Source organism: Sciurus vulgaris, assembly GCF_902686455.1.
Source record: "Sciurus vulgaris genome assembly, chromosome: 3".
NCBI lineage: Eukaryota > Metazoa > Chordata > Mammalia > Rodentia > Sciuridae > Sciurus > Sciurus vulgaris.
Genome location: NC_136463.1, coordinates 81,561,913 through 81,588,174, shown reverse-complemented (window position 1 = coordinate 81,588,174; position 26,262 = coordinate 81,561,913). Strand labels below are relative to the sequence as shown.

The window sequence follows — 26,262 nt, the reverse complement described above, 5'->3', positions numbered from 1 at the left end:
GTTAGTGTAGAAATGGGGGATTGGGTCAAACTGAGAGAATGGAGGCCATAAAGACTGTCTGCGTCTGGAAGTTGGAGACTGCCCCTGGGAGAATGGACTGTCAAGGCTCTCTGGAGTCCATTGATTACCAAATGTACCTGCACTTGTCAAGGACTGCAGGCAGGGAACGGCTAATTAATGCCCCCTGGGCCCTTGCCTGCCTGAATCACTTTGGCCCTCCCCCTGCCATCTGCTGCTCACCTTTTTGCTATGTCACCAGCAACTCCTGGGCCTAGGCACATAGGCAGGAAGAAGAGATAAGGGGGAGAGAACAGAACAAAGGAGACCCTAACCTATAAAAGATGTAGGGTGTGCTCACTTCTTGGGATTCTAGAACGTCAGCCATGGCCCCCTTCTCCCTCAGGGGAGAAGTCTGTATTCTTACTACTTTTAAATAAAACCTGCTTAATATGCTTGCCTTGTCTGCTTCTCCAGTGTTCAAACTTCAACATTAGAGGGAGCAGAAAGAGTCACCGGTAAACGGCGGTATCACTGGAGGGCTAAGGGCCGCATGGTCCAAGCAGAGGCTGAGGGAGATCTGAAGTTGCTGAGTTGTGGGAGGGCGGAGGGAGGCTTCCCCAGCCCTGATGCACCCCTGGCCTGTCTGGTGGCAATGCAGAAAGCAGAGGTCTGAGAAAAAGCAGAGACCTTCAGGAGTGTCCACTGACAGTCCCTGCTGAGGCCCAGGCGGGGAGTCAGGCTGGAGAGAAGCTATGTTAGCCCCTCCAGCTGCACCTCCCCCAGATGGGCCTAGACAGGTGCCCCAATGCTGGGCTCCTTTCCCAGGGGACAGAGCCAGGATTTTGAAAAAAACAGCTCTTACTAAGAGGACTAGGGCATGCCCATGAATGTTCTCATGCCAGAGAGGGCATACACCTGCCCAAGCTGGGCATGGCTGGCACTGATATGGTGGCAGTCAATGACAGGAAGAGGTGGCTCCATTCATTAGTGCTTTTACAAAAGGATACCTGAAGTTTGTGTTTAGTTAGTCCTTAAGTAACCTCCTGGTGCTTTGCAAGGCAAACCGGGGCTGGGGGTATGACTCAGTGACAAGAGTGCTTGCCTAGCATTTGAGGACCTGGGTTCTATCCCCAGTACCATTAAAAAAAAAAAAAAAAATCAAACCAGAGTTTTTTGTCCTTCCTGCTTCTGAGAACACTCCAAGCACCAAAGAGTGCTCTCCTGCGTTGGTTTGAAGCTCTATCTGCAAAGGCAGCTTATTTTAGGAAAACATGCATGATAACCAAATGCAGTCCCATCAGGCCTACCTTGTAGTGAAAACCTTTCACCACGAGGTGACACTGTTATAAGAGAAGCCACTGCAGATTTCCAGAACCAAGAACCCTGCCCTGGCAACCTGGGTTCACAGGTCCAATCCAGCCCAAAGAGGACTGCAACCTTAGCCAGGCCACAGAACACAGTGGCCTCCTTCAAGAGCCAGGCCTGTGGGGCCAGGAGCCAGCTGATGGAGCCCCAGCTCTGGGGCTGTGGGATTTGAGGAGGGCATCAGGAGGAAACATTCACATCTGTACTCTTATCCTTGGGAGGGGAGATTCTCAGGGGCTCTGGGGAGGTCCAGAGAGCCTTCAGATCAGCGCCCCCTGTCTGTTTCAGTCTTGGAACAGAGTTTGGGAGGCCAAGTGCAGCACTGCTTTCTGGCTGCCCTTTAGGTGGGGTTCTGCTAGTCTCCCACAAAGTGAGGCTCACTTGTCCCTCCTGCATCCTTTGGCCTGGCTTCTCTCCAGAGGACTGACTTACCAAGGAAATGTTATTCTCCCCACAATGGGGTAAAGGGACCCCACAGGTGGGTGAGCCATTCTAATTCTGTGCCCATGCCTAACTCTGACCAGACCAGCCTGCCCTGCCTCGCCCAGTAGGTGGAAGGTGCCAGAGAGAACTGTGCTGGGGCCTGGGGACTTTCCATTTCTGTGTCTGCAGCTGTTCTTTGCCCTGTTGGGAGCTCTTTCAAAGTTTATTTTTAATTAAATTTTTTTATTGTGGCAAAATTTTAAAAATGTATCATCTTTATTTTTAAGCGTGCCTTTCAGGGGCATTAGGTTCAATCAAATTGCTGTTCACAATCACCGCCATCCTCCTCAGAACTTTTCCATCATCCCAAACAAAGTGCACCCAGAAAACCACAGCTCCCCATTATCCCTCCTCTAGTCCTTGGGGACCACCATTCCACTTACTGTCTTGTTGACTATTCTGGGTAACTTGCATCAATGTGTTCCTACAATATCTGCTCTTTTGTGACTTATTTCACATTAGCAAAATGTCTTCCAGGGTGATCCATGTTGCAGCATGGAGAAAGACTTCCCATCCTTTTTGGTACAGTGGTGTTTTGTTTTGTTTTTTGTTGTGTTTTGCGATGCTGGGCCTTGGGCACGCTAGGTAAGTGCTCTACCACTGAGTTAGAACTGAAAGTCTGGGACAGAGAGGGGCACCCAGATTTGAATCAACTTCCTTTTTCAAAACTGCATAAAATTCAGTTGTCTGAATAGACCACATTTTGTTTATCTCTTCATTCATTGATGGACCCTGGCTTGTTTCCACCTTTCGGTTAGTGGAATAATGCTGCTGAGAACATGGGTGTGCAAGTATCTTTTCAATTCCCTGCTTTCAATTCTTTTGAGTATATACCCAGAAATGAAATTGCTGGCTCATATGGTAATTCTATGTTTAATTTTTGAGGAACTGTGAAATTTTTCCACAGTAGCTGTGCCATTTTATATTCTGATCAGCAGTGCACAAGGGTTCTAATTTCTCCATATCCTCATCAACACTTGTTTTATGCTTTGTTTGCTATTTTTATTATTCGTTTTAATGGTAGTAGGATTGTACTCAGGGCGCTCTGCCACTGAGCTACATCCCCAGCCCTTTCCATTTAAAAAACTTTTCAGACAGGGTCTTGCTAGCTTGCCAGGTCTGGCCATCCTTCTGCCTCAGCTTCTGGAGTTGAAGGGATTACAGGTGCTTTTTGTTTATTTTGTTTTTCATATATGTATATATTAAACATAAGTTAAATATTAGAGATACCTATTTAATACTTAATTTATAACATTAAATTTAATGTTTAATTTATAATATTAAATTTAATGTTTGATATTTAATTTATATTAAATTATATTAAAGTATTTAATTTATAAAATTAAATTTTAATTTATAATATTAAATATATATAGATATATATAAAATAGCCATCCTAAGGGATATGAAGTAGTATGTCATTGGGGTTTTAATTTTCATTTCCTTGATAATTAGTGATGCTGCACATCTTTTTTTCAACCTTTACTTTTAAATTTTTAGTTTTACAGATTGCATTTTGATTCATTGACACAAATGGGGTACAACTTTTCGTTTCTATGGTTGTGCATGATACAGATTCACACCATTCATGTAATTATACATCTACATAGGGTATTGATATTTGTCTCATTCCACCATCTTTCCCACCTGCCCCCTCCCCTCCCTTCATTTCCCTCTACACAATCCAACACTCCTCCATTCTTTGCTTACCCACCCCCACCTCTGTAAGTATCAGCATCCACTTATCAGGGAAAACATTCGGCCTTTGGTTTTTTGAGCTTGGCTTATTTCACTTAGCATGATCTTCTCCAACTCCATTCATTTATGTGCAAATACCATAATTTTATTCTTCTTTATGACTGAATAATATTCCATTGTGTATATATACCACAGTTTATTTATCCATTTATCTATTGAAGGGTATTTAGGTTGGTTTCACAATATAGCTATTGTGAACTGAGCTGCTATAAACATTGATGTGACTGCATCACTGTAGTATGCTGATTTTGAACCAAGGAGTGGGAAAACTGGGTCAAATGGTGGGTCCATTTCAAATTTTCTGAGGAAACTCCATACTGCTTTCCAGAGTGGTTGCACCAATTTGCAACTCCACCAGCAATGTATGAGTGGACCTTTTTCCCCAGCATCCTTGCCAACACCTATTATTGCTTGTGTTCTTGCTAATAGCCATTCTGATTGGAGTGAGATGAAATCTTAGGGTGGTTATGATTTGCATTCCTCTAATTACTAAAGATATTGAGCACTTTTACATATTTTTGTTGATCGATTGTATATCTTCTTCTGTGAAGTGTCTGCCCAGTTCCTTGGCCCATTTATTGATTGGGTTCTTTCTATTTTGGGTGTAAAGTTTTGTAAGTTCTTTATAAACTTTGGAGATGAGTGCTCTGTCTGAAGTGTGTGTGGAAAAGATTTCTCTCACTCTGTAGGCTCTCTTTTCACATTATCGATTGTATCCTATGTTGAGAAAAAGCTTTTTAGTTTGAATCCATCCCATTGATTGATTCTTGCTTTCATTTCTTGTGCTCTGGGAGTCTTGTTAAGAAGTCTGGTCCTAGGCCAACATGATGGAGATTCAGGCCTACTTTTTGATGCTGTACATCTTTTCACATGCTTCACAGCCATTTACATATCTTCTTTGGTGAAATATCTATTCAAGCCCTTTGACCATTAAAACATTTTATTTTGGTCATTGTTGAGTTTTAGAAATTCTTTATACATTCTGGATGCTAATTCCTTATCAGGTATTTGATTTGCAAATATTTTCTTTCTTTCTGTGGGATAAACTCTGTTGATAGTGCCCTTTGATGCACAAAAACTTTAATTTAAATGAAGTCCAATTTATTTTTTCTTTTATTGCCTATACTTTTGGTGTCATATCCAATAAATCATTGCCAAATCCATCATGAAATTTTCCCTGTTTTTTCTAAGTCTATAGTTTAGCTCTTACTTTTCAATTTTTGATCCATTTTGAGTTTAATTTTGCGGGGGGGGGGGGGATACCAGAGATTAAAAACAGGGGCAGTGAACCACTGAACCACATCCCCGGCTCTTTTTATTTTTATTTTTTATTTTGAAGCAGTTTCAGTAGGTTGCTTACAGCCTTGCTAAGTTGCTGAGGCTGACTTTGAACTTGCCATCTTCCTGTCTCAGCCTCTTGAGTCACTGGGATTACAGGCATGCACCACCACACCTGGCTTGAATTAATTTTTGTACGTAAGATGAAATTTCAACTTAATTCTTTTGCAAGTGATTATATACTTTTCCCACCATCATTTGTTGAAAAGACTATTTTCCCCTAGTGAGTAGCCTTGGCACCTTTTCAAAAGTCCTTTGGCCGTAGGATGTGAGGGTTTATTTCCAGGTTCTTTATTCTATTCTCTTGTTCTATATTCATCTTTATATCACACTGTTTTGATTTACTATAGTTTTGTAGTAAAATTTGAAATCAGGAAGTTTAAGTCTTCTAACTTTTTCCTTTTATTTTTTTAAAGTTCTAATTGGGAAGCCATTAGACTGGGATAGCTGTGACACTTAAATTCCTGCAAGAACAAACCAAAGCCCAAGGTAAACTGGGACTTGAAACTAGGAACTGTACTAACCAGAAACCATAAGACAACTTCTATCTTGGTACTTTCCATTCTAACAAATCAAAATTGTTTTCTGTTTGCCTTGCAACCCCTTTATAAATGTCTCCCCTCTTGCCCCTTCCAGCAAACTTCTAGCACCTTGTGATCTAGTACTGCCTCCATTTATGAACCACTGAATGCTCCAACAGCCTCTTTAAGCTGTTGCACATTTAAATGTGCTTTCCTTTTATCACTTCTTTTCCAAGGTTATTTTGATTATTCAGAGTCTTGAAATTCCATATGAATTTTAGAATGGATTTTACTTATTTCTGCAAAAAAAAAAAAAAAAAAAAAAAAAGACATCAGAACTGGGTACAGTGGCCTAAGCCTGTAATCCTGGAGGCTGTGGAGGCTGAGGCAGGGGGATTGCAAGTTCGAAGCCAGCCTCAGCAACTTAGACAGGCCCTGTGCAACTAAGTGGGACCCTGTCTCAAAAATAAAACGGGCTGGGGATGTAGCTAAGTGGTTAAACACCACTGGGTTCAATCCCTATTACCTTCCCACCAAAAAAATGACATTGGGATTTTTATTGGGATTGCATTGAATCTGTAGATAGTTTTGACATTTTAACAAAGTTAAGTCTTCTAATCTATGCACATGGGATATCTTTCCATTTATTTATGTTTTCTTAATTTCCGTCAGCAATGTTTTGTAGTTTTTAGGGTACAAATCTTTCACGATGTTGGTTAATTTTTTTTAAAAAAAATATATTTTTTGTAGATGGACACAGTACCTTTATTTTATTCATTTGTTTTTATATGGTGCTGAGGATCAAACCAATGCCTCACACATGCCAGGCAAGTGCTTTATCACTGTGCCACAACCCTAGCCCTCTTTGGGTAATTTTATGCTTAAATATTTTATTCTCTTTGATGTTTTTGCAAATGGAATTATTTCCTTAATTTGGTGGGCAGGGACAGATTGGTCATTGATAGTATATAGATGCAATTGACATTTTTGTGCATTGATTTTGTATCAGGCAATTTTTTTTTTTTTTTTTTTTTCTTTTTTGCAGTGCTGGGGATCGAACCCAGGGCCTTGTGCTTGAGAGGCAAGCACTCTACCAACTGAGCCATATCCCCAACCCTGTATCAAGCAATTTTGATGGATTAATTTATTCTATTTTTTTTGTGTGGAATCTTCAGAGTTTTCTCCACATAAGATCATGTTATCTGTGAACAGAGATTATTTTACTTCTTCCTTTCTGATATGATTATTTCTTTTTTTTTTTTTTTTTTGCCTAATTGTCTAGTATGTCCTGGAAGAATAGAAGTTGGCTTAAATGGGAGCCTTGTCTTTCCTCGCTCTTAGAGGAAAAAAATCTTAGGTCTTTCAACTCTATTACAATGTTTGTTAGTTGTGGGTCTTTCATACGTAGCCTCTGTTGTAATGAAGCACTTTCCTTCTCTTTCTAGCTTGTTGAGTCTTTTTATTGAGACGGTATTGAATTTTGTCAACTGCTCTTTCTCATAAGTACCATATGCTAACTGATTTGCCACTGGAGCTCCTTATGAGATGCTTTTTCTGCATGGATTGAGGTGCTCATATTTTTTCTTTCTCTTTCATTCTGTTAATGTGATTTATTACCTTGCTTTTTGCTTGTGGAACCATCCTTGCATTCTGGGGATAAATGCCACTTGGTCAGCTGTGTGCAGTGGCGCACACCTGTAACCCCAGCTACTCAGGAGGCCAAAGCAGGAGGATTACAATTCAAAGCCAGCCTGGGCAAGTCAGTGAGATCCTGACTCAAAATACAATTTAAGAAGGGCTGGGGATATAGCTCTGTGGAACAGTGGCCCTGGGTGCCATAAAAAAAAAAAAAATTAAAAAAAAACTTGATCATGGGGTATAATCCCTTTAATAGGATGCTGAATTCTGTTATTCTGTTTACTAGTATTTGCTGAGATTTTCATGTCAGTATATCCAAGAGATTGGTCTGTAGTTTTGTTTTGTTTTGTTTTTTTCTCATAGTGTATCCACTGGCTTTGTTACAGGCACTTGAGCTCTTGACATTAACTTCTCAAATACCAGAGCTCTCATCATTGCACTGTTCACCAAACTTACATCATGAAGATGCCAACTGTTAAGCCAGCAGCCATGTACTGCATTTTGGCTATGGGCCCAACCCACAGGGGATTAAGAGACATGCTAAGAAGATAACAGAGAGAACATTCAGTCATCGGCTTTGAGACGATTCAAACTAAAGTTTTTTAAACTTTGGCCCAGAGAACCTGGGGCTCCAGGAGGTCAAAACTGTTTGCATAATAATAATGAAATTTATTTCCCCCTCATTTTGTTTGAGATTTCCACGGATGGTACAGAAACAATGGTGGGAACTGGGGGCATAGTCCAGTGGTAGAATGTGCGCACGGCCCTGACTTTCATCTCTAAGCACTACAAAACAAACAAACCAACAACAAACGACGGCGTTGGGTAAAACTGGACACCTTGGGGCAAATCAAAGCAAGTGGTGCCAAACTGTATCAGAGTCCGAGGACACTCAGGATTTGGAGAGCCTAAAAAGGATTCTAGAAGTGGAAGGATGGAAACAGCTCTGGAAAACAGAATTTATGGAAATTGAGTCCACAAGGGGTCACAGAATGTGTGATTATTTTCACTGTCATCACATTGCTTCAAAGACCAAAGGGACTGGGCACAGTGGCACACACCTGTAATCCCAGCGACTGAAGAGGTTGAGGTAGGACGATCACAAGTAAAAGGCCAGCGTTAGCAATTTAGTAAGACCCTGTCTCAAAATAAAAAAAATAAAAAGGACTGCAGATGTAGCTCGGTGCATGAGGCCCTGGGTTCAATCCCCAGTATGGCAAAAATAATCAGTCCATCAATACTTTTTTAACTCAATGATATAAAAACACAAAATTTTAAAATTTGTTGGCAACAGCTAAAGTAGTACAAGAAAAACATTGATAGCACTAGATGCTGATATTAGAAAAGAAGGTCTCATGTCAATGACGTCAGTTAATTCCTTACAAAAAACAGAAAAAAGGAAAAAGTAATTGAATCTAAGATAAAGAGAAGAAAGGACACAATCAAGAGCAGAGATCAATGAAAAAGGAAAGACAGTTTATAGAGAAAATAAAAGTAACCAAAGGATGGTTCTTTGAGAAGACCAAAAAAATTGATAAACTTCTCATTAGTTAGATCAGGAAAAATAGGGAGAAGCAATAAATTACTAATATCAGGAATAATATCTACCACTACAGAATTGACAGAACTTATAAGTATAAATATCATGAATAACTTTATGCCAATAAGTTTGACAATTTAGAATAAATGAAAAATTTCTTGCAAGACACAGCTACCAAAAGCTCAATCTTTTAAAATTTTATTTTATTTTGTTTGGGTACTGGGGATTGAACTCAGGGCCTCCTGTATTCATCTATTTATTTTTTTAAAGATAGTGATTTTATATCCCTTGGATATATACCCATATGGCTCCAATTTTGTGCTAAAACAAAATACCCAAGGCTGGATAGTTTAATAAAAAGAAAAGAAGTTCAGGTGTCTCATATTTCTGGAGGTCTAGGAGTATGACACTGGAATTGGCTCTGTGAAGAACACTTGACAAAGGTGTCACATGGTGGGAGTGTGTGAGAAAGAGAGAGGGAGGGAGGTCACACCTCGAGAGAAGAAGGAAGCGTGGGGAGGGGCCAGATTCTTCTATCCCAAGCCAGTCTCCCAGGAGCCAGTACGCTCCTGTTGGGCTTAACCTGCAAGACCAGCATTAATGACTTCATGAAGCTGCCCATACCAAAACTCAGTCTAGAAAAAACAGAAAACGTGACAAGTCATAAGTTCTTGTAATTGAATTGAAATTGGAATTGTAATTAAAAATCTTCCCTAAAAGAAAACTCTGCATTCAGATAGTCTCACTGGAGAATTTTAACTAGCACTTAAGGAAGATATAATGTCCATTCTACGTAAGTCTTCTCAAAAAATGGAGGAAAGAATATTCCCAACTCATAAATGACCCACTGTATTAGAAAAGCCTGTTTTATTCAATTAAAAACAAAGAATGACCAGTATTTCTCTGCTTCTAGAAGAAAGACAATTTTTTTCTAAGCTCAGTCAGATTGAACATTAATGGAAGACAGACTTGAAAACAGTATGGGGAACACAGGAGTGATGTTAGGAAAATGGCAGGGAAGGAGGTTCAGTCCCTCTGAGTCACAGGCAGCAGGAGGAGGAGGGGGCTAGGGGCTGAAGGACTTTCTGCCAGGCACCGCCTCTCCTTTCCCATCAAGATTTGGGCCACCACTTGCCCATGGTCTGCCTCTACCTTTAACCTGAGCCTGACCTGAGTCTAACCTGGCAACATAGAAATACATCAGAGTTATGGCTGGGCCAGAAGAGGGTGCACTGGGAGAGGGAAAGGGGCTGCTAGGTTCGGCCCATGTGCCACACCCCCGCACTGAGGCCTGAGCAGTCACAGCACACTGCTGGGACTGACCTCACTATGCTTTTGGGGTGAGAGGACCAGAGGCTTGGAAATGGAGGTGCAAGAGTGACAAACTTGTGTCTGCTCTAGAGAAGGGGGAGGGGGCCCTGTAGCGGGAGGGCAGCCAGAACCCACTGCTGGGGGAAGTAGAGGAGCCTCAGGCTGCCTTGGCCTGGACAGCCCAGGAGGTCTCAGCCATGGCCGAGGGAGGAGGCCTTAGGGAGGAATGGCTTCTAGAAGCTCCCACTGTCCAGAGGACAGCCCAGGCCTTAGCCCCGGCTGCAGCTCCTTCTGGCTATCCAGGGTGACAGAAGGCCCAGGCCATACTAGGAGGGCACTGGGGTTTGTTCTGCCACTGGAGCCTGGAACTTCCAGTTTCTGGTTGGATACTAGGGGAAGCAGTGAGCCCCAGGCTCTGGCTCTGCCCCCTGATCCCAGTGCTACACATGGTGAGGTCCCTTATTGTGTGCACCACACATGTCCCCTGGGTGGAATGGTGGCTCTGCTGCTCTTTGCCCATCTCGGCCTCAGAATCTTTGCCCTCCCACTCCAGCACAGCCCTGCCTGGAAGTCGTGCCCAGCTTCTCCACCAACTGCCTTCTGGGGGCTGGTTATCACCTGACTCCCCAGCCTCCCTTTTCTCTGTCCCTGCTTCTCAATCCTTGTTCCCTTGGACAGTTCAGGAGCTGGCTCAGGACTACATGGATGCTTTTGTTCATTCATCTATTGTTTCCTAAAGGTACAACATGGCAGGCCCACCAGAGACCCAGGGCGACCAATCCTTGAGAAGGTCACAGTCCTACGAAGGAGTCAGATGTAGGTACAGGAATGGGCGTGCTACCAGATGGAGCCAGAGACCCTGACCCATCATCAAGAGAGCAGGGACAGCAAGGAATGCTTCCTGAAAGAGGTAGCTTTACCACTAGGACTCGAAAGAGCAAGTTTCATACCAACACTGGGAGGAGACCAGTGGTCTTCTGGGCCCGCGGTCGCTCCTCTGTCAGGTGAGCTGTGAACAGATGTCGCCCCGAGGGAGCCTTGGTAGTGGAAGACCCTGGCCTCGCCTCTCACCTCCGTCCACTGTGCAGGGACACAATTCCCGAAAGGGGAGCAACCCAGCTCCCAGACAGCATGGGTCAGGGCTGCTCCAGTTACTGAGAAAGTCCCCTAGACTGCTTGTCGTTTAAGGCATCTCACCCTGTGCTGAGGGGACTGAGGGTGGCAGTACCCCTGTGACCCTTAGTGTTGGGGCTGAATCGTGTCTCCCCAAAATATATGTCCAAGTCCCAAACCCTGGCACGTGTGATTATTGGAAAAATGGGGTTTTTGTGGATGTAATCAAGTTAAGATAAGGTCCCACAGGATTAGAGTAGAGAAAGGAGAGGGTTAGGCACAGACATAGTCCTGCAGGGGAGAAGGGCACCTGACCATGGAGACAGCATGTGGACAGAAGCAGCCACAAGCCACGGAACACTGAAGACTGCCAGCAGCCACGAGAAGCCGGGAGAAGCACAAAGCATCCCTGCCCAGAGTCTTCCAAGGAGGTGCAGTGAGACAGATGCCTTGGTGTTGGACTGCTGGCCTCCACAGCTAGACTTTCCAGTCTCTGTCCCGATCCCGGCCTCGTGGAATGAAGGAAGTCTCTAGGGGTTCTCTGCAGGATTTTCCTCCCAGATAAGAAGACAGGGCTGGGGTGTAGCCTAGCAGTGGAGCACTTGCCCAGCACGCACAGGCCCTGCATTCCAGCCCCAGCATGGAAAAGAGGGGGGCGAGGGAGAAAAGGAGAAGGAGAGCGAGTGCACTAACAGGGAGTGAATACACTTACAGCATGGAGCGAGCCACCTTTGGCTTGTACCTCTGTCCCTTGTCTTGGCAACCAAAGTTTGGGGTGTGTCTATTAATGAGTCATCTGAAGGAGCAAGGCGAGGGACCACACCCGAAACTTCCTTCTCCCTCTCAATATTGTATGTTAGTCACCTACTGAAGACAGGGAACAGTGGGGTTATAGCTGTGAACAAGCAAAGCCAGCTGACACTTCAGGTGGCTGGGGGTGGGTGGAGGGACCTATGAAGGTCATGGCCCGGGCTATGGCCAGCCACTCGGAGTTCCTGTGAGCAAGTGCAGGATGTTCTGACCTAGGAGACAGGGAACTGCCAGAGCAGCGGGCAGAGGGTGGCAGGGCTGCAGGGGATGCCCACGGGGAAGCCTCCGGCATTCCAGACCTGCTCAGGAACACCAGAGTGTCCCAGGTGGTCATAGATTACAGTGCTGACCATTGTGGTGACTTGACAAAGTTGACCCTCCAAAGCTCAGAGAGGTCAGTGGCCTGCCCCAGTCAATGGTTCACCTGGCAGTATTTGAAACCAGGTCTCAGACCCATGACCATAGCTCTTTTTCCCAGGACCCTTTGCTCTTAAGGCATGTTTTGCATTTTGGCTCCAGGATGGTGCAGATGAGTTGATAGCTGCACTTGTGTGATTTCAAAGTGCCAAAGTGAATAGAGGGAGCAAGCCAGTCTGCCCAAGGACCTGTCCCACCCCTGGATTCTTTCCCAGCACTTCCTTCAGAGCCTAGACAAACCAGGCACCCAGGAAGTGATCTTTTCGAGGGTGGGGCTGATGCCAACAAGCTGGTGAGGATCTGGGGCTGCTCAGGGTTAGAGTGGGCTCTGGGTGACCCCACACAGGACCTGATGGAGCCGAGGGGGAGAACTTCTTTGAGCTATTGAATGCGAATTGCTAGGGGCAGGAGGCATCCTTCCATCAGAGAGGAAAGCCCAGCCAGGAGCAGGAGGAACCTGGGACAGAGACCAGCTGAAGCCCCCTTTCCTTCCTCACCAGGAAGTGCTCATGAATTGTCCTCCCACCTTAGCACTTAGTGCCCGTCTCAGATCCAGCATGTCCTAAATGCCTCATTCTTCCATCCGTACCTCTCCCCAAGACCTACTTGTCTGCCCCCAGCTCAGGTTCAATATCCCTGGAACAGTCTATCAAAATTCAAAAGTACTCACCTTTCTGAAAAAATCATGTTTTGGAATGATCTTTCAAAACATGTCTGCTTAAATCCTTTGGTTTCCATGACCTTCTGGATATTAAAATTCTCCTGCTGAGGTCAGTCATGACCAAATGCCTGCTAATCCCTCTCTTCTCTACCCCTTTCCCCACATCCTGAATCCCTCTTCATGGTCCCCTGCTGGCTCTTTACTGTCCTGCTGGCAGCCCTGGACTCAGGGAGCCATCCTCCACCTGTTGCAGGCTGGGAGTCATGGTAGGTGCCGTCCTGGTGGCTGCCCTGATCCCAGCCTGGGAGAATAAAGGATTCTGGACAGGGTTTCCCGCTCAGATTAGAAGAGAGCAGGGAAATGACTGCTCCTCCCCTTTGGCCATCCTTGACTGTAGGTGACACCGCAGCTGTGTCTGGTGACCTGGGGGCAGATATCCTCAATAGCTGGGGACAAGGATGCGCATGGAAAGGTGGAAAGCCTGCCTTACCTGATGGATCGCAGAACTAGGGACCCCTCTGCAGGCCAGTGTCCTCTGGATTTCTTGAAATGTTCCTGTTTAAGTCACTATTAACTAGCACCAAAGGCACTCAACAGATACTTCACCCCCCCATCCCCACAGGCCCAGGCCTGCCCATGCTGTGACACCCCACTCCTACACCAGTTTCACCCCCCTTACACTCAGGTGCTCCTCGGGACAGCTGTCCTTAAGACCCTGCTTGGTTGAGGTGGCTCCTTTCCCCCAGTCTGTGTCATTGTATTTCCAACATTGGACAGTCCCAAGTCTGGGTGCTGGTGGGGAATTTCTCCAGGGCATGGCCTCATCTTGCTCCTTGAGCACCCACTGCCCCTGGTCCACATTAGGTGCTCAGGAGGGGTGAGCGAGAGAATACTGGGCTTGGTCCCTGCCTTTGGGAGTCGTACACTTAGCATGTGCTGTGGGCTGACTTGTGTCCCCACCGCCCCTGCAGTTCACATGTGGAATCCTAACCCCCAGCATGACGGTGTTCAGAGATGAGGCCTGTAGGTGGTAATTAGGGCTGGAGGGGGGATGCGTGTCTTCTAAGAAGAGACACTGGAGTGCTTTCTCTCCCTCTCCTGCCATGGGAGAAAGGTGAGATCTTTCAGCAGGACATCCCCCACCCCATCCTGGCACGGGGGTCTTGGACTTCAGCCTTCAGAACTGTGAGGGAACTGACTGTTGCTTGACCGGATGGTGTGGGGTGGGTCTCCTCCTGAGCAGCAGGAGGGGAGGTGGCAGGCAGCCCTGGCTGGACACTACTATGGCCTGGGGCAACGGCTGCAGGAGCTGGACCCTGCTGTGTCCTCCTTGGCTGCTGGTTATTGAGTGTGTGGGGGTGGCCCTGGAAAGATCCCTGGCTGGTGGCTAAGTCTGAATTTCCTACACTATTCCCTGCCCTTGATTAAAGCCGAGTAATTTTCCCTTCCTGCGAGGGGCGGGGTGGGACTTCTGCCATGAATGACAGTCATTTTTCCCCTCTAGAGTTGCTCAGGCCAAGAGCAGGCCAGAGGAGAGAGGAAAGAGGTCAGGATTCTGCGGTAGGACAGTGAGGGAACTCAAAGGGGCCTGGGGGAGGGGGTGAGCTGTGATGGAATCTGTGGCCCGAGTCTGCACTAGAGTGCCGCTGCTGCTCCCGTTGAAAGGATGTGGCGCTGGCTTCAAGGGCCTAGTCACAGCCACACTGCAGGGGGCCTGGGCTCCAGAGCCTGGGTGGGGGTGGAGGTGAGTTGCACAGGGAGGGCACAGAAAGGAGGACCAGGAGGGGAGAGAGTGCTGAGCTTCAGCTTTCGAGAAAGATTTCAAAACCCACTTCCTCCCTCAGAGGAACTGCTTAACAAACAGGACATCCTGGGAAGAGAGAAGTGGCCTGTGGGCTTTGGGTGAGACTATCGCCTCCCAGTTGCCCCCTTGGTAAAAAAATGATACCCCCTTTCTGATGAACTACTGTATCAGGGGGAAATGTGTTGCTGCCAGCAATGGAGAGCCAGACTGGTGGCCAGCACCCAGGGGATCCCCCAGGCTGCTCTGAGTCCCTCCATGTCTGGCAGTGAGATGAAATGAAAGATGCCAGCAAGACTGGCAAAGGCATCAAGGCCACTTGGAACGAAGTTGTAAAATTACCTGGCTGGGTTAAGTAACAAAGGGAACCTGGAGACCAGTAAAGAGAAACCATCCTGCAATGTGTTGCAGAAATGACAGAGGCCTATATTTTCCTTTTCTTGATGTGTCACATGGAACTTTATATTTCACCCAATTTCTGTTTTCTTTCCCCCAATATAAAGAAGGGCAGCAATTCTCAAGTCCTGACCACAGGACCTCTTTACACTCTTAAAAATGATTGTGGACCTTGAGTTTTTGAGTTATATCAAAAAATTTACCATGGTAGAAATTAAAGCCAATAACTTTAAAAATACTTATTCACTTTAAAACAATACAATATGTTCACGTTTTTAAAAATTGAAAAATGACCATATTTTTCAAAACCAAACCAAACCAAGCCAAACCAAACCAGTGAGTGGAGTATGGCATCATTTTTCCACGTTTGCAAACCTTTAATATCTGGCTTAACAGGAAGCAGCTGTGTCCCCACGTCTGCTTCTGCATTTGGTCTCTTGCAGTGCCAGCTTGGTTGAAGAACATTAGCCTCCCCCAGATGTGGAGTTGGGCAAGGACCTCACAGACCTCCAGGTCCTAGGGCCATGCTTTGGACGACATGTTGTGGTAGTTGTTTTTAATCCATACATTCTAGAAAAAAATAGAAAACCAAGACAAGACCGGAGGAGGAAGAGGAATTCCAAACATTCTACATCAGGAATTGGAGGATGTAATCCATAAAGCAGTTTTGGAAAGCTTCTGTCCCCTAGAGAGGGGACCAGCCACTGTTGAGGCTCAGCTGAACGTTGGATGGCAGACTTATTTTTTGAGGTGAGCTTGGGAAGAAGGATGCATGCCAGATAGCCGAAGAGTGGGAGCAGGTACTTTTTTAACTCTGGCTAATCAGCGTCTGCACCCCACCCCCTCCTACCTTTGTGGGCAAATCCTCTGAGTTTTGGCCAAGTCCTGCCTCTTCCACGAGAGCTACAGAAGCCAGATCTCTTCTCACATTTTGGAAGCTACAGGATAAACACACATCTGAGGCTCATACTGTCATATCCCTGATGGTCCCTGAGGTTTGGCCTTGACTGGATTTCCAGCAGCACAACTTCTCAGGATCCCTGTGTGCTTGCTAAATTTGACCCCAACCTTCCTGCCCATCTGTGAACACCTGTGTCCTCATGGGTTCTTTTCTAAGTCAGAGCCCTGGAGAGGATTGGGGGAAGGCCTCTGCTCAGGCCTGACTCCACTCTGCCCTTTCCTGAAGCCCAGCACCCAGCCCTGACCTTCCATAGTACCCAGATAACTCTGCAGAGAAGTACTTTCCTAAAACTGTCCTGTAAGAGCCACCAGGCCTCACTGGTTCACTGAGGGTCTGAAGGCAGGGTCCTCCCCCTCACACCTTATATCTGGCGACAACTTAAACAGTATTTAAAAATTAAAGAATATCTGTAAAACAGAAAATAAGAAAGTAATTCATGGTCTGCCACATATTTTGTGATTCCTTTAGAAGGTCCTTGTAACTCTTTATTTTTTAGTTGTAGGTGGGCACAATACCTTTATTTTATTTTTATGTGGTGCTGAGGATCGAACCCAGGGCCTCATATGTGCTAGGCAAGTGCACTACCACTGAGCCACAACCCCAGCCCTGACCTTGTGACTTTTTAAATGCATGGGCCAGCAGCCTCTGTGCAGATTATGTTATCATTCCTTAGGCACCTCACCCCAAAGAGGTCACAGGTGTGGTCATGTACTTTGGCCATCAAGACGCAGATGTGACATAAGTCACAAACATAAGTATGATGTAATATACTATACTGCAGAAAACCAGAATATACGTGATCTATATTTGTGCTTGAAAGGCTGAGTTTAGCCTCCTTGTTTTTCTGCCATGAGAAGAGGAACGTGGCTCAGGGAATGTCGTACCTTCAGCCAGGCACCCAGTTCAGACTCCAGCCTAGAGTGCAGTTGTAGGCCACTGAGGTTTTGGAAGCTGTTTAGCAGCAAAAAACGACTGATAACATTGTTTTGCAGAAGAAACTAGAGTGACAGAATTGACAGGCTAAGTATCGTGGAGCCACTGTGCTGGTGACCATGTAAACCCTCGGGCACAGGTGAGGCTGCACCGACTTCGGATCAACAACAGTTCCAGTCTGTCACTCCTGTTGTTTTTCTCCAAGTTCTGAGGTAAGAGAAGGGCCTGACAGGGGGCCTAAGGCAGGAGGTTGTCACCACACTTCAGACACTGGCTCTCCAGCACCAGAACTTTGGGAGAGGAGATACGATGGCTGGGTGGGTGTGGAGAGGGACCCACCAGGGTTAAGGGATGGCACCAGCTGCCAACAAGCCCCTACACCCTGAAACTAGCTAGGAGGGGTTGGTGATCCCCTGCAGCCCCCAAGCCTGCCCCTGCCAATTCCTCCAACACCTGCTCCTCCACTGCTCAATTTTAATGATCCTTTTCAGATATCTTTTGGGGGTAAAGGGGAACAGAAAGGGGAGCACTGGGTTCCTAAAACCAAAGATGGGCTTTAAGGTCCAGGTAAAGGTCACTCTGAAGCCAGCAGCATCCTCCCACAGGTTTTCCATAGCTGCTCTCAGCTCATTCCCTCCTACAGGCACACCTCTGCCACGAGCACTATCTTCTCACTGTCACAGATGCGTGATGGCTGGCACTTTCCATTATATACTACCAGTGGGCAGAAGCCACATCCCAACTACTCTCCGTTGTATCCCCAACTGCCTAGCACCGTGACTGGTTCAGTGTAGGTCCTCATTTCCCACGTTCAGCCAGCTGGTGTAGACCCACTGTGTGCAGGGCGTGGGGGAGGCTGTTGCAGCCAACATATCCAAGCTATGGCATCCTCAGGCCTGCGGGCACTCAGCTTCCCAGGACTGGCTTCTCTTTTGCTAGCATTTGTTGCTAGCCACGTGTACAAAGTATGTTACTTTACCATGTTTTAAATGGGACAAAAATGGTGAATTTAGATTTATCTTTTTCTTGAAATGGAACAGGTCTGCCTCATGGCTACCAAAAGTGGGCTTCCTCCAGTCTTCTCCCCAGTAATATGAACACTCCTTTAATTGTAACCTTCTTTTGGAAGTATTTATTTGTTCTCAGTTAGAACATCACTTTTGCAGAGTCTGGCTCTACCCTTCTCATTCCCTGGTGTGCCACCAGTATCTAAACACACACTGTAATTTCCTAAAAAATAAAGCCTGAACTATTGTTTTCCCAAAGGTCTGGACCTTAAAATAAGAGTTAATCCTTTGACCATTTCTGGTTAAGACAGCTTTTCAATGACAACTAATGCTTTACAGTATGACAAACTAAAATTCTAACATCCTCAGAAATGGACAAACCACTTGCTTATTTTGGTTGTTCCATAAGAGTTGTTATTATCTGTGAAAAATTCAAGGTAGTAAATAGCAGTGTCACTTTATGGCCTGCTACCACACTGTTTCCAAAGGGTGGTGGCTCCTCCCTCTAATAACAGGTGCTAAGAGACCTTAAAACTGAATATTCAGGTCCACAGGATTTTCTACTCCTACATTTATGCCTAGTATTTTGATACGATTCCACAACAGGGTACATATAAACATCTTATGCAGTCTTTAAGTACATCTGCAATAGACATTTATCTTCACATAGAAACTTAAAAAAATACTTTAACATAATACACTGTACTGCAGAGAACTAGAATTCAATATATTACACTACTAAAATATTCATATAAATACTATATATGCAGATTCACTCCATTAGAAAAATTCATCTATTACAATATTAAAGACCAGTATCAGCAAAGCCCAAAGAAAAACTAAACAGTAGGAATGCTAGAAATAACAACTATGAGGTCTATAAACCAGTGGTGGAGAGAATTCTATACATTTGCTATTCTGGCATAACAGGCACAATAATCTGAAATACAATTTTAGAGACTAGCAGTGTATAAAAATACTTTTTAAACAATACTTTTGACAGGTATACTAGCACTTAAAAACAACCACCACCACCAAACAGTTGTGTAGTTATCTCTTTTGAGGACCTACTAAAACAATTTACTGCCCTTGGTTAGCTCTTAAACACCAACCTGGAAAGCAAGTTCTCTCACCCATGTGTACACCACACACATACAACCACAGATTAAAATAACCTCCTCTATCTAAGGTGCATACTGATGAGTCACTGATCTGCATCAATCTCACAAGGCATGAGCTGATGTGTTTGAAGCCTGTTTCCAGTTCCACGTTTGGGATGGATGAACAGAGGCAAAGCAAGGTGGAATTTGTGTGTGTGTATGGTTTCTATTTTACTTAAGTGCCCTGGGTGGAAAATGCTTTAGTCTGGCATATCAATATTTAACTTGGGAGGTGGAGGAACATATTTTCCAGGGCTCTGTGTTATAACCACTCTGGCCTTCTTTCCAAACATTGGAGCAATTTTTGGAGCTTCTGGAACGGATGTTTCTTCGGTATCTTCACTATCTTCATGATGGAGATCATATGAAATGTTCCCATATTCTCTTAAAAATGGGAAAATTTCAAGCAGAAACTGACAGAAATCTCTGCGAATACCAAACCACCAATGATTGCCTCCTTTTCGCCTAAATGTCGTAGCCATTAAAGTTATTAGCGACAGCCAAAGGGGGACAAATATGGAGATGTATGAGAATGTATTATGCCCATCCAATCTGTGAACCAGCAGGACTTCAAAAGTGAGCAGAGGCACGACAATCGTTATCCAGCTGATGGCCATGGTGACGTGTGTTCTTCGCTGTTCGGCTACTACATCCAGTGATCGTAGGAACAGAAGGGACCAGACGATGTAATAGAGAACGACCAGGCAAAGAAACGACATGAGGATCCACAGGGGGACGAACACCACCAGCCATGGCCAGTGGATAATCCTGTCCAGCCTTAAGGCAATGAAGATGAACTGCAGGATGTTGACTGAGCACAAGATCTCCAGCTCCAGCGACCTATCATGTCGGAAGCCCCAGACGCAAGCGGCCACGGACACCGGGGAAACGAAGAAGAGTGGCATGAAGACCAGCAGCCAGAAGTGGGTTCCTCTCTCCACCCGGTCGCACACCAGGACTTCGAACATGAGCAGCAGCAGGTGGATGCCCACGGCGATCAGCATGGCTTTGAACTCTACGCAGGCCTCCCCCTCAGTGCGGTAGCGAGGATTGCGGGCCCAAACGCCAGCCCCCACCGAGGCCCCCGCGATGACCAGGAGCTTCCACAGCCATATGGGGGCGAACACGGCCCAGTAGCTCCACTGGATGATGCCGTCCAGGCGGAGGGGCAGCAGCACGGAGAAGAGCAGCAGGCAGGCGTAGATTAGGAACTTACTCGGGTTAAAGTCCTGGAATAGGCCCCTGGGGTTCATGGCGGAAGCCGCCGTCCACCTGCCCCAGCCTTCTGCTCACGTGGCTCTGCGCCCGCGTCCCTGCAGCTCCTGGGGCCCGCCGCCTCCTTGGTTTGGCCTGCCCTGGCTCTAGGTGGACATCGGCCGGGGCGGACCAGGAGGAGGCTCTGAGCCGCTGCACCGAGGCCGGAACACGTGCGCGCGCGGTCACGTGGCTTGGCCGGAAGCGCGCAGGGGCACGGCGTGCGCGGGCCCGGGGCGGCGCGGCGTCTACGAGTGGGGCGCTGCCTCGGCCCCGGCGCCACCCAGATGGGGTCCCGCTCTGTTCGCTTTCATTCCTCACCCATCAGGGGAGACACCTGTTACGTGCAGCGCCCGGAAGGGCCGGGAGCGCTGCCGATTCCTCAGCTGGCGTGTAGGAAGCGACCGGGCCGCGACCTCGGGCGGACGCTTCCTGGTAGCGGCCGGAACGTGGAGGCGGGATTGAGCTCACATCCTCCCGACCGGCTCGGGGCGGGGTTGGGGCGGGGTTGGGGCGGAGGCGGAGCCCGCGAAGGCAAGGGCGGGGCCTAGGGGGTGCGGTCGTCCCCCTGCCCCTACCCTCATCTGGCGTTCGCTGCCTCTCTACCGGTACAAATCTAGGGGCTCTGCCTTCCGCGGCGAAGCTCCTACTGCCAGTGCGCTGAGGAACGGCGTGTACACGAGCAAAGGCGGGGGCCAGCGAGTGTGGGAGTTTGTGAGCAAGGGAGCGGTTGCCGGTAACCGTGTGACTGCCAAGGACCGATGTACACTTGTGAAGAGCAGTGTGGGCCAGCGCGGGTCTGTGTGCACCTTTGCGCGTGCGTGCAAAAGAGGCGCTGGATTTGACCCTGGGCTTGGGAGGGAGGCCCGCGTGTGCAATCAGTGCATGGGGTACGGTCGCTTGTTAGAACTCCACCTGACTGGGCAACAGACAGTTCTCAAGCTCCATGCGAAATGGCTGTGCCAATGTCTAGGCAGCAGCGGTCTTTTACCTGTCCCTTTCGCCCCAGAAGTGGAGGGCGGGTGCAGGCGAGGGTGCTAAGATTCTGCAGGACCCAAAGCAACGTCCTGAGGGAGTGGTTCTGGAGAGGGATTCTTTTTGCCCCAAGTCACTGCAACGGATTAGCTGCAAAGTTGGAATATAGATTCAAGGCTCCCAACTTCAAGTCCCTAAGCCTCGTTTTGACCCCTGCCTAGGTCTGATTCTTGAAGAATCATGTTGGGGAAAGGGCACTGAACTGGAGGTCAAGAAATTTGGTTCTAGTCCAGGTCACCAATTGTGAAACGTAGACAAATTGATCCCTCTTTTTCTTGGCCTCAGTTTCCTTGTCTATTAAGTTGGGGGACTGGTCACTAAGGGCCAGAAAAGCTGCAATGGGTCTTTGATTTGGAGCACCCCTTTCTCTCTTGAGGGCTATGTGACTCCCCAAGGATTTCTACCTCCTTTTCTCATTGCCCCCTGCTTAGCAGAGCCCTGGTCGGTTGTCCTTTCTGCCTTTCAGTCCCCACTGGTCTCACCTAGTCTGGTTCCCTGAAGTAGGTGTGGGATGCCAATACAAAAGGCCTGGACTCTGAGGTAGGGGGAAGTCATCCAAGGAATGCTTGGGCCATCAGGGTCTCTGTGGGGTAGCACTGAAGGGCTTTCAGAGGGAAACAGGAAGCTTACCTGCACCCTCACAGCCCCTGCTTCCAGCTCATCTACAGGGATGTGGGAATCAAGATCCAGACCCAGGAGCTAGCTTTCTGTGGACATGGCAGTCTTCAACAGGATACACATGAAAACACCACGTGGAAAGACCAGTCCAAATGCCCAAAGGTCTCCCACAACTCACCTGCTTCCACATCTAGCAGAAGCAGTTAGGTGGCCCTGAGGAGCAACTCCTAGCTGAGTGAGCATCAAATGATTTCCAAAGAGCCCCTAGGGAGTCATCGTGGGGAGATTCAGCTAAGTGGAGCCTGGCCTTTCTCCCTGAACCCTCTTCTTAACCAGAGCTGGAGTCCCTATAATCATTTTGCATAGTGGCTTTTTGGTACTATTTCCTTTCAAGAAAGATCTGTCAGCTAAAACAATTTTTTTAAAAATTGAAAGTCTGACATCAGTCCCAACTTCTTCTTCATCTGTAAAATGGACTAATTAAAGCATGTAGGATTGTTTTGAGGATTAGATGCACCCATATGTGAAATTTTGCACTTTGCATTTAGAGAAATGTGAGTGATTAATATTACCACACTGAGGAAAATAGAGCCTGTGGAGGGCAAGGACCTGCTGGCAGCCCCCCAGAGAGGTGATGGCTGAGCCAGGTCCAGGTCCAATTGTGAGAACAGTTAGAAATTCTCCCTGATCTGTGTAGCCAGGCAACCTCAGGGCCTCAGTGCCAGCTTAATGACAGGAGTTTGCAGTCTGTTTCCCCATTTTTAATGTTCTTCATTTAGAATAAGTGCATGACTCCTTCCTTCCAAGAAGGGAGTCTTGAGGTGTCCTAACTGCCTAGCTCCTGAGGGAAACCAGACTGAGCAAGGGATACTGTCAGCTGTCATCCCCTAACTGGTGTTCCTGGCCCACAGGCCCTGCTCTGTACCTCAGACTTGCCCCTGTGCTGTTTTTCTTGAGATAACTGGTCTCAGGGACCTGCCCTGGTCTTTATTTACCTTTGAAGCTAACACAGATTGTTTGCCATATGCCAGGAGCTGAATGGCACAGCCACCCTCAAGGCTGGCACACACACCAAAGTGTAAATTTGTCCAGTTACAGAGGGGTGTCTGGATGTGATGCTTCAGGTTACCATTGGCAGGCCTGCCTTGCGTGAGTCAAGGTACATGGTGATTAGGGAGTGCAGAGGGTCTGAAGGTCACTGTCCTGAAGGATGGGGATGTCCTGGGATGTGTTCCTCCTCCCCCAGTGTCTCTCCCTTGCTTGGCGTCCTCAGACCCAGCTCTCCTGTGACCTCTGAGGCCCTCCTGATCTCACCCAGGCCCACTGCTGATCAGTGCCCTTTTTCAGGGTCTGTCAACCTGTGACTGACTGCCATTCCCTTGAATGTTCCATGCATCATCTCCCCATCCAGTGGCTCTGCTGTTCTCCCTGAAAGTGACATACTCTTTCCTTCCTGGACGGCCAAGATCCAAGACAGGCCTGCAAGCCCTTGGGAACTTTCTCTGTCCCTGACAGACTAGTGACTCTGGCCTCCCACACGCCTACCTCTCCTTGCAGTAGACTCCTTCCCCACAGCTAGTGTCCACCCTCCCACACTCACTGTGGAGGAGGCTGTGGATCTCTGGCGGCTTTGGCCTGGTCACAGGACTCATTTCCCTGGGGCTGTGTTTGATTGACTATCCTCCCTCCATGAACTTTGAAATGTAGATCCGCTGCTGGCACTTATGTCATGGTGGATGTTTGGGAAATGGTGGTTGAATGAGTGAGTGAATGACTGAGTTCAACCCTAGTCATGACTGTCCTCTCACTGCCATGTCCCAGGCTCTGTGCTACTCACTCCCTGTCTAGGGAGATGTTCCTTTGGTAGCTCACGTTGGAGCTATTATTACTGCTGGAACAAACTGCCGCACACTTAGGGTTTAAAGCAACATCTGTTGATTTTCTCCCAGTCTCTCAGAGTCAGAAGTCTGGGCCCAGCTGGTGTTCTGCATGAGTCTCAGGAGACTGAAACCTAGGTGTTGGCACCCTGGTGATGACTCTGCTTCTGAGTTGTGTGTTGGCAGAATTCAGTGCCATGGAGTTGGAGGACTGAGGCCCTTGTTTCCTTGCTGGATGTTGGCTGGGTTCATTCTGAGGCCCTCTATTTCCTCGCTTGGCAAGTCTTCACGTGCAGACTCTATGAACTCTGCCTCGCTTCCCTTTTTAAAGGTTCATAGGATTAAATTGGGCCCATCCCAATATTCCGGGATCATCTCTATTTTAAGACTAATCTATTGGTAACCTTCATTCCATCTACGAAGTCCTTAGACCAGTACCAGTGGCCCAGCTTGGCTCCTCCTGCTCCAAGCAAGGAGATGGCCTGCCTCAGGAGTACCTCTGGTCTGGGAGAATCCCATTCTCCAGGAAGAGGGAGCCCTGACATGGGTGCCTCTACCTCTCCAGGTTGCTCTTGGTGACAACCAAGCCTGCTCTTAGTCCTGGGTCCTGGGCTTCAGTCAGTCCATGACCTACAAGTCTCAAAAGACAGGATGTACTTGCTGAATGTGCTCCAAGGGACTGGCTTGGCGTCAAGGATAGCCCAGTACAGGAACCCCAGGGAAGTTTCCCTTTCAGACCTGTATGTGGATTTGCTCACATTAGCTTTTTCTCAAGGAAGTCATAGCCCACCTGACCCATTCTGCCAGCTGCGGTGCCCACCATGCCCCTCAGACCCTGGATCCTAATGCAACATGCTTCCACCTCCCTTTGCAATAACCTCCCCTGTCTTCCTGCACACGCCCTCCCACGCTCACTGTGCAGGCTCCCCCTGCAAATTCCAGTTCCCTGACCTTGGCAAGTAACTTAGTCTCCAGTCCTCATCTGTGAAATGGAGATAACTGCCCATAAATGTGAGAGTAAAATGAAACAATGTATCAAAACCTAGAATATGTCAATTTTCCCATCCCAGTGGTAGCTGTTGTTACCATCTCTTTGGAGCCCAGATTAGGCGTCACCTCCCTGAAGAATTGGAACTGGCAATCTAGGGTTTACACCACAGGGTATTGTCATCCTGTTTACTCACGACTCTGGGGCCCCTGTGACTTTCCCAAGGACAGGGACCCCTCTCTCATCTGTATCTGCAGTTGCCAGCACAGTCCTACAGGTGGTAGGTGTATCTGGTAAAGTGCAGGTAGGTGGGCAGCAAGGTTGGAAGTGATGTGCTCTTTTCCTAGGGCTGAGCAGCAGAGCGCTTGCCAACCTAAAGCTGACAGGCCCGAGGTTTGCAGGGAAGTGTTGCAGGGCTTGCAAGAGGATCCCCCAGGGCACAAGGCCCCTCATATTTGCAGTGAGCTCATTTTGCAGATGAGGAAACTGGGGCCCAGCACCTTGGCTACAGTTCTCTGCTAAACCCCCAGCTACAGACTTTCTGCTGAGTCCTGCTATTGGTGAAATTCCAGCTCTGTCCCGAGTCCAGTCCTATAATAATCCTCCCCACACCCCACAAGAGGCAGGCTCTGCTGACCACCTGGCCTAAAGTCATCTCCCTCCCTACTTAGAGCACACTGTCTTATTGCTCCTGATATTGTGTGGTCATTATATGCATGCTCACTTTAGAAATAGCTGGAAAATGCTGAGTTGTTTAAAGGAAGAGGGGCGGGGACTTTTAGTCTTACTACCTACAGAAACTCACCATGAGCCTTTTACTGTTTACTTTTCCCCTTCCAGTTAGTGCACCCTGCAAAGAGAGGTGATTGCCCACCTGCCATCTCATTCTGCTTGTTTTCTTAACATGAATCCCAAGACTCATTTGGTTTCTCACTTTAGTGTCTCTGGATCCTGCACTGGACAGTGGAGGGTCCCTCATAGGTACTGCTGGTCAGTGCCTGTGTGCCTGTGTGAAATTCAGTTCTTCCAGAGGACAGTTGTGTCTGCCCTATTACGTAGGTGTGCTGCCAACTTGAGATGACTTTAAAGTCAAATTCAGTTTCAGTGTTTGTTTGAAATGTTTTCGGACATCTTAATGTAGATCCAGACTCAAAACTGTGTTCACATCGTCAGGGTCATGGTCGAGACAGAGATTTCCTGGCTAACTTTCTGCCTTAGAAGGATGATTATCATTTTTCTTACACCCAAGAAATAGTCCTTTGGGGTCCTACCTTCAC

At 47.2% G+C, this 26,262-nt stretch overlaps 1 protein-coding gene across 1 annotated transcript; it reads right to left on the bottom strand.

Moving 5' to 3' along the window:
* Positions 1-18,150: 18,150 nt before the first annotated feature.
* On the bottom strand, positions 18,151-20,937 carry TMEM185B (transmembrane protein 185B). Its single transcript, XM_079132185.1, has one exon. It carries the CDS (start codon positions 20,464-20,466, stop codon positions 19,414-19,416), a length of 1,053 nt encoding a protein of 350 aa, XP_078988311.1. The 5' UTR covers positions 20,467-20,937; the 3' UTR covers positions 18,151-19,413.
* Between the last annotated feature and the right edge of the window lie 5,325 nt (positions 20,938-26,262).

What these genes read in the sequence shown, in the direction of transcription:
- TMEM185B (XM_079132185.1), bottom strand. Translation starts at nt 20,466, where the DNA reads ATGAACCCCAGGGGCCTATTCCAGGACTTTAACCCGAGTAAGTTCCTA.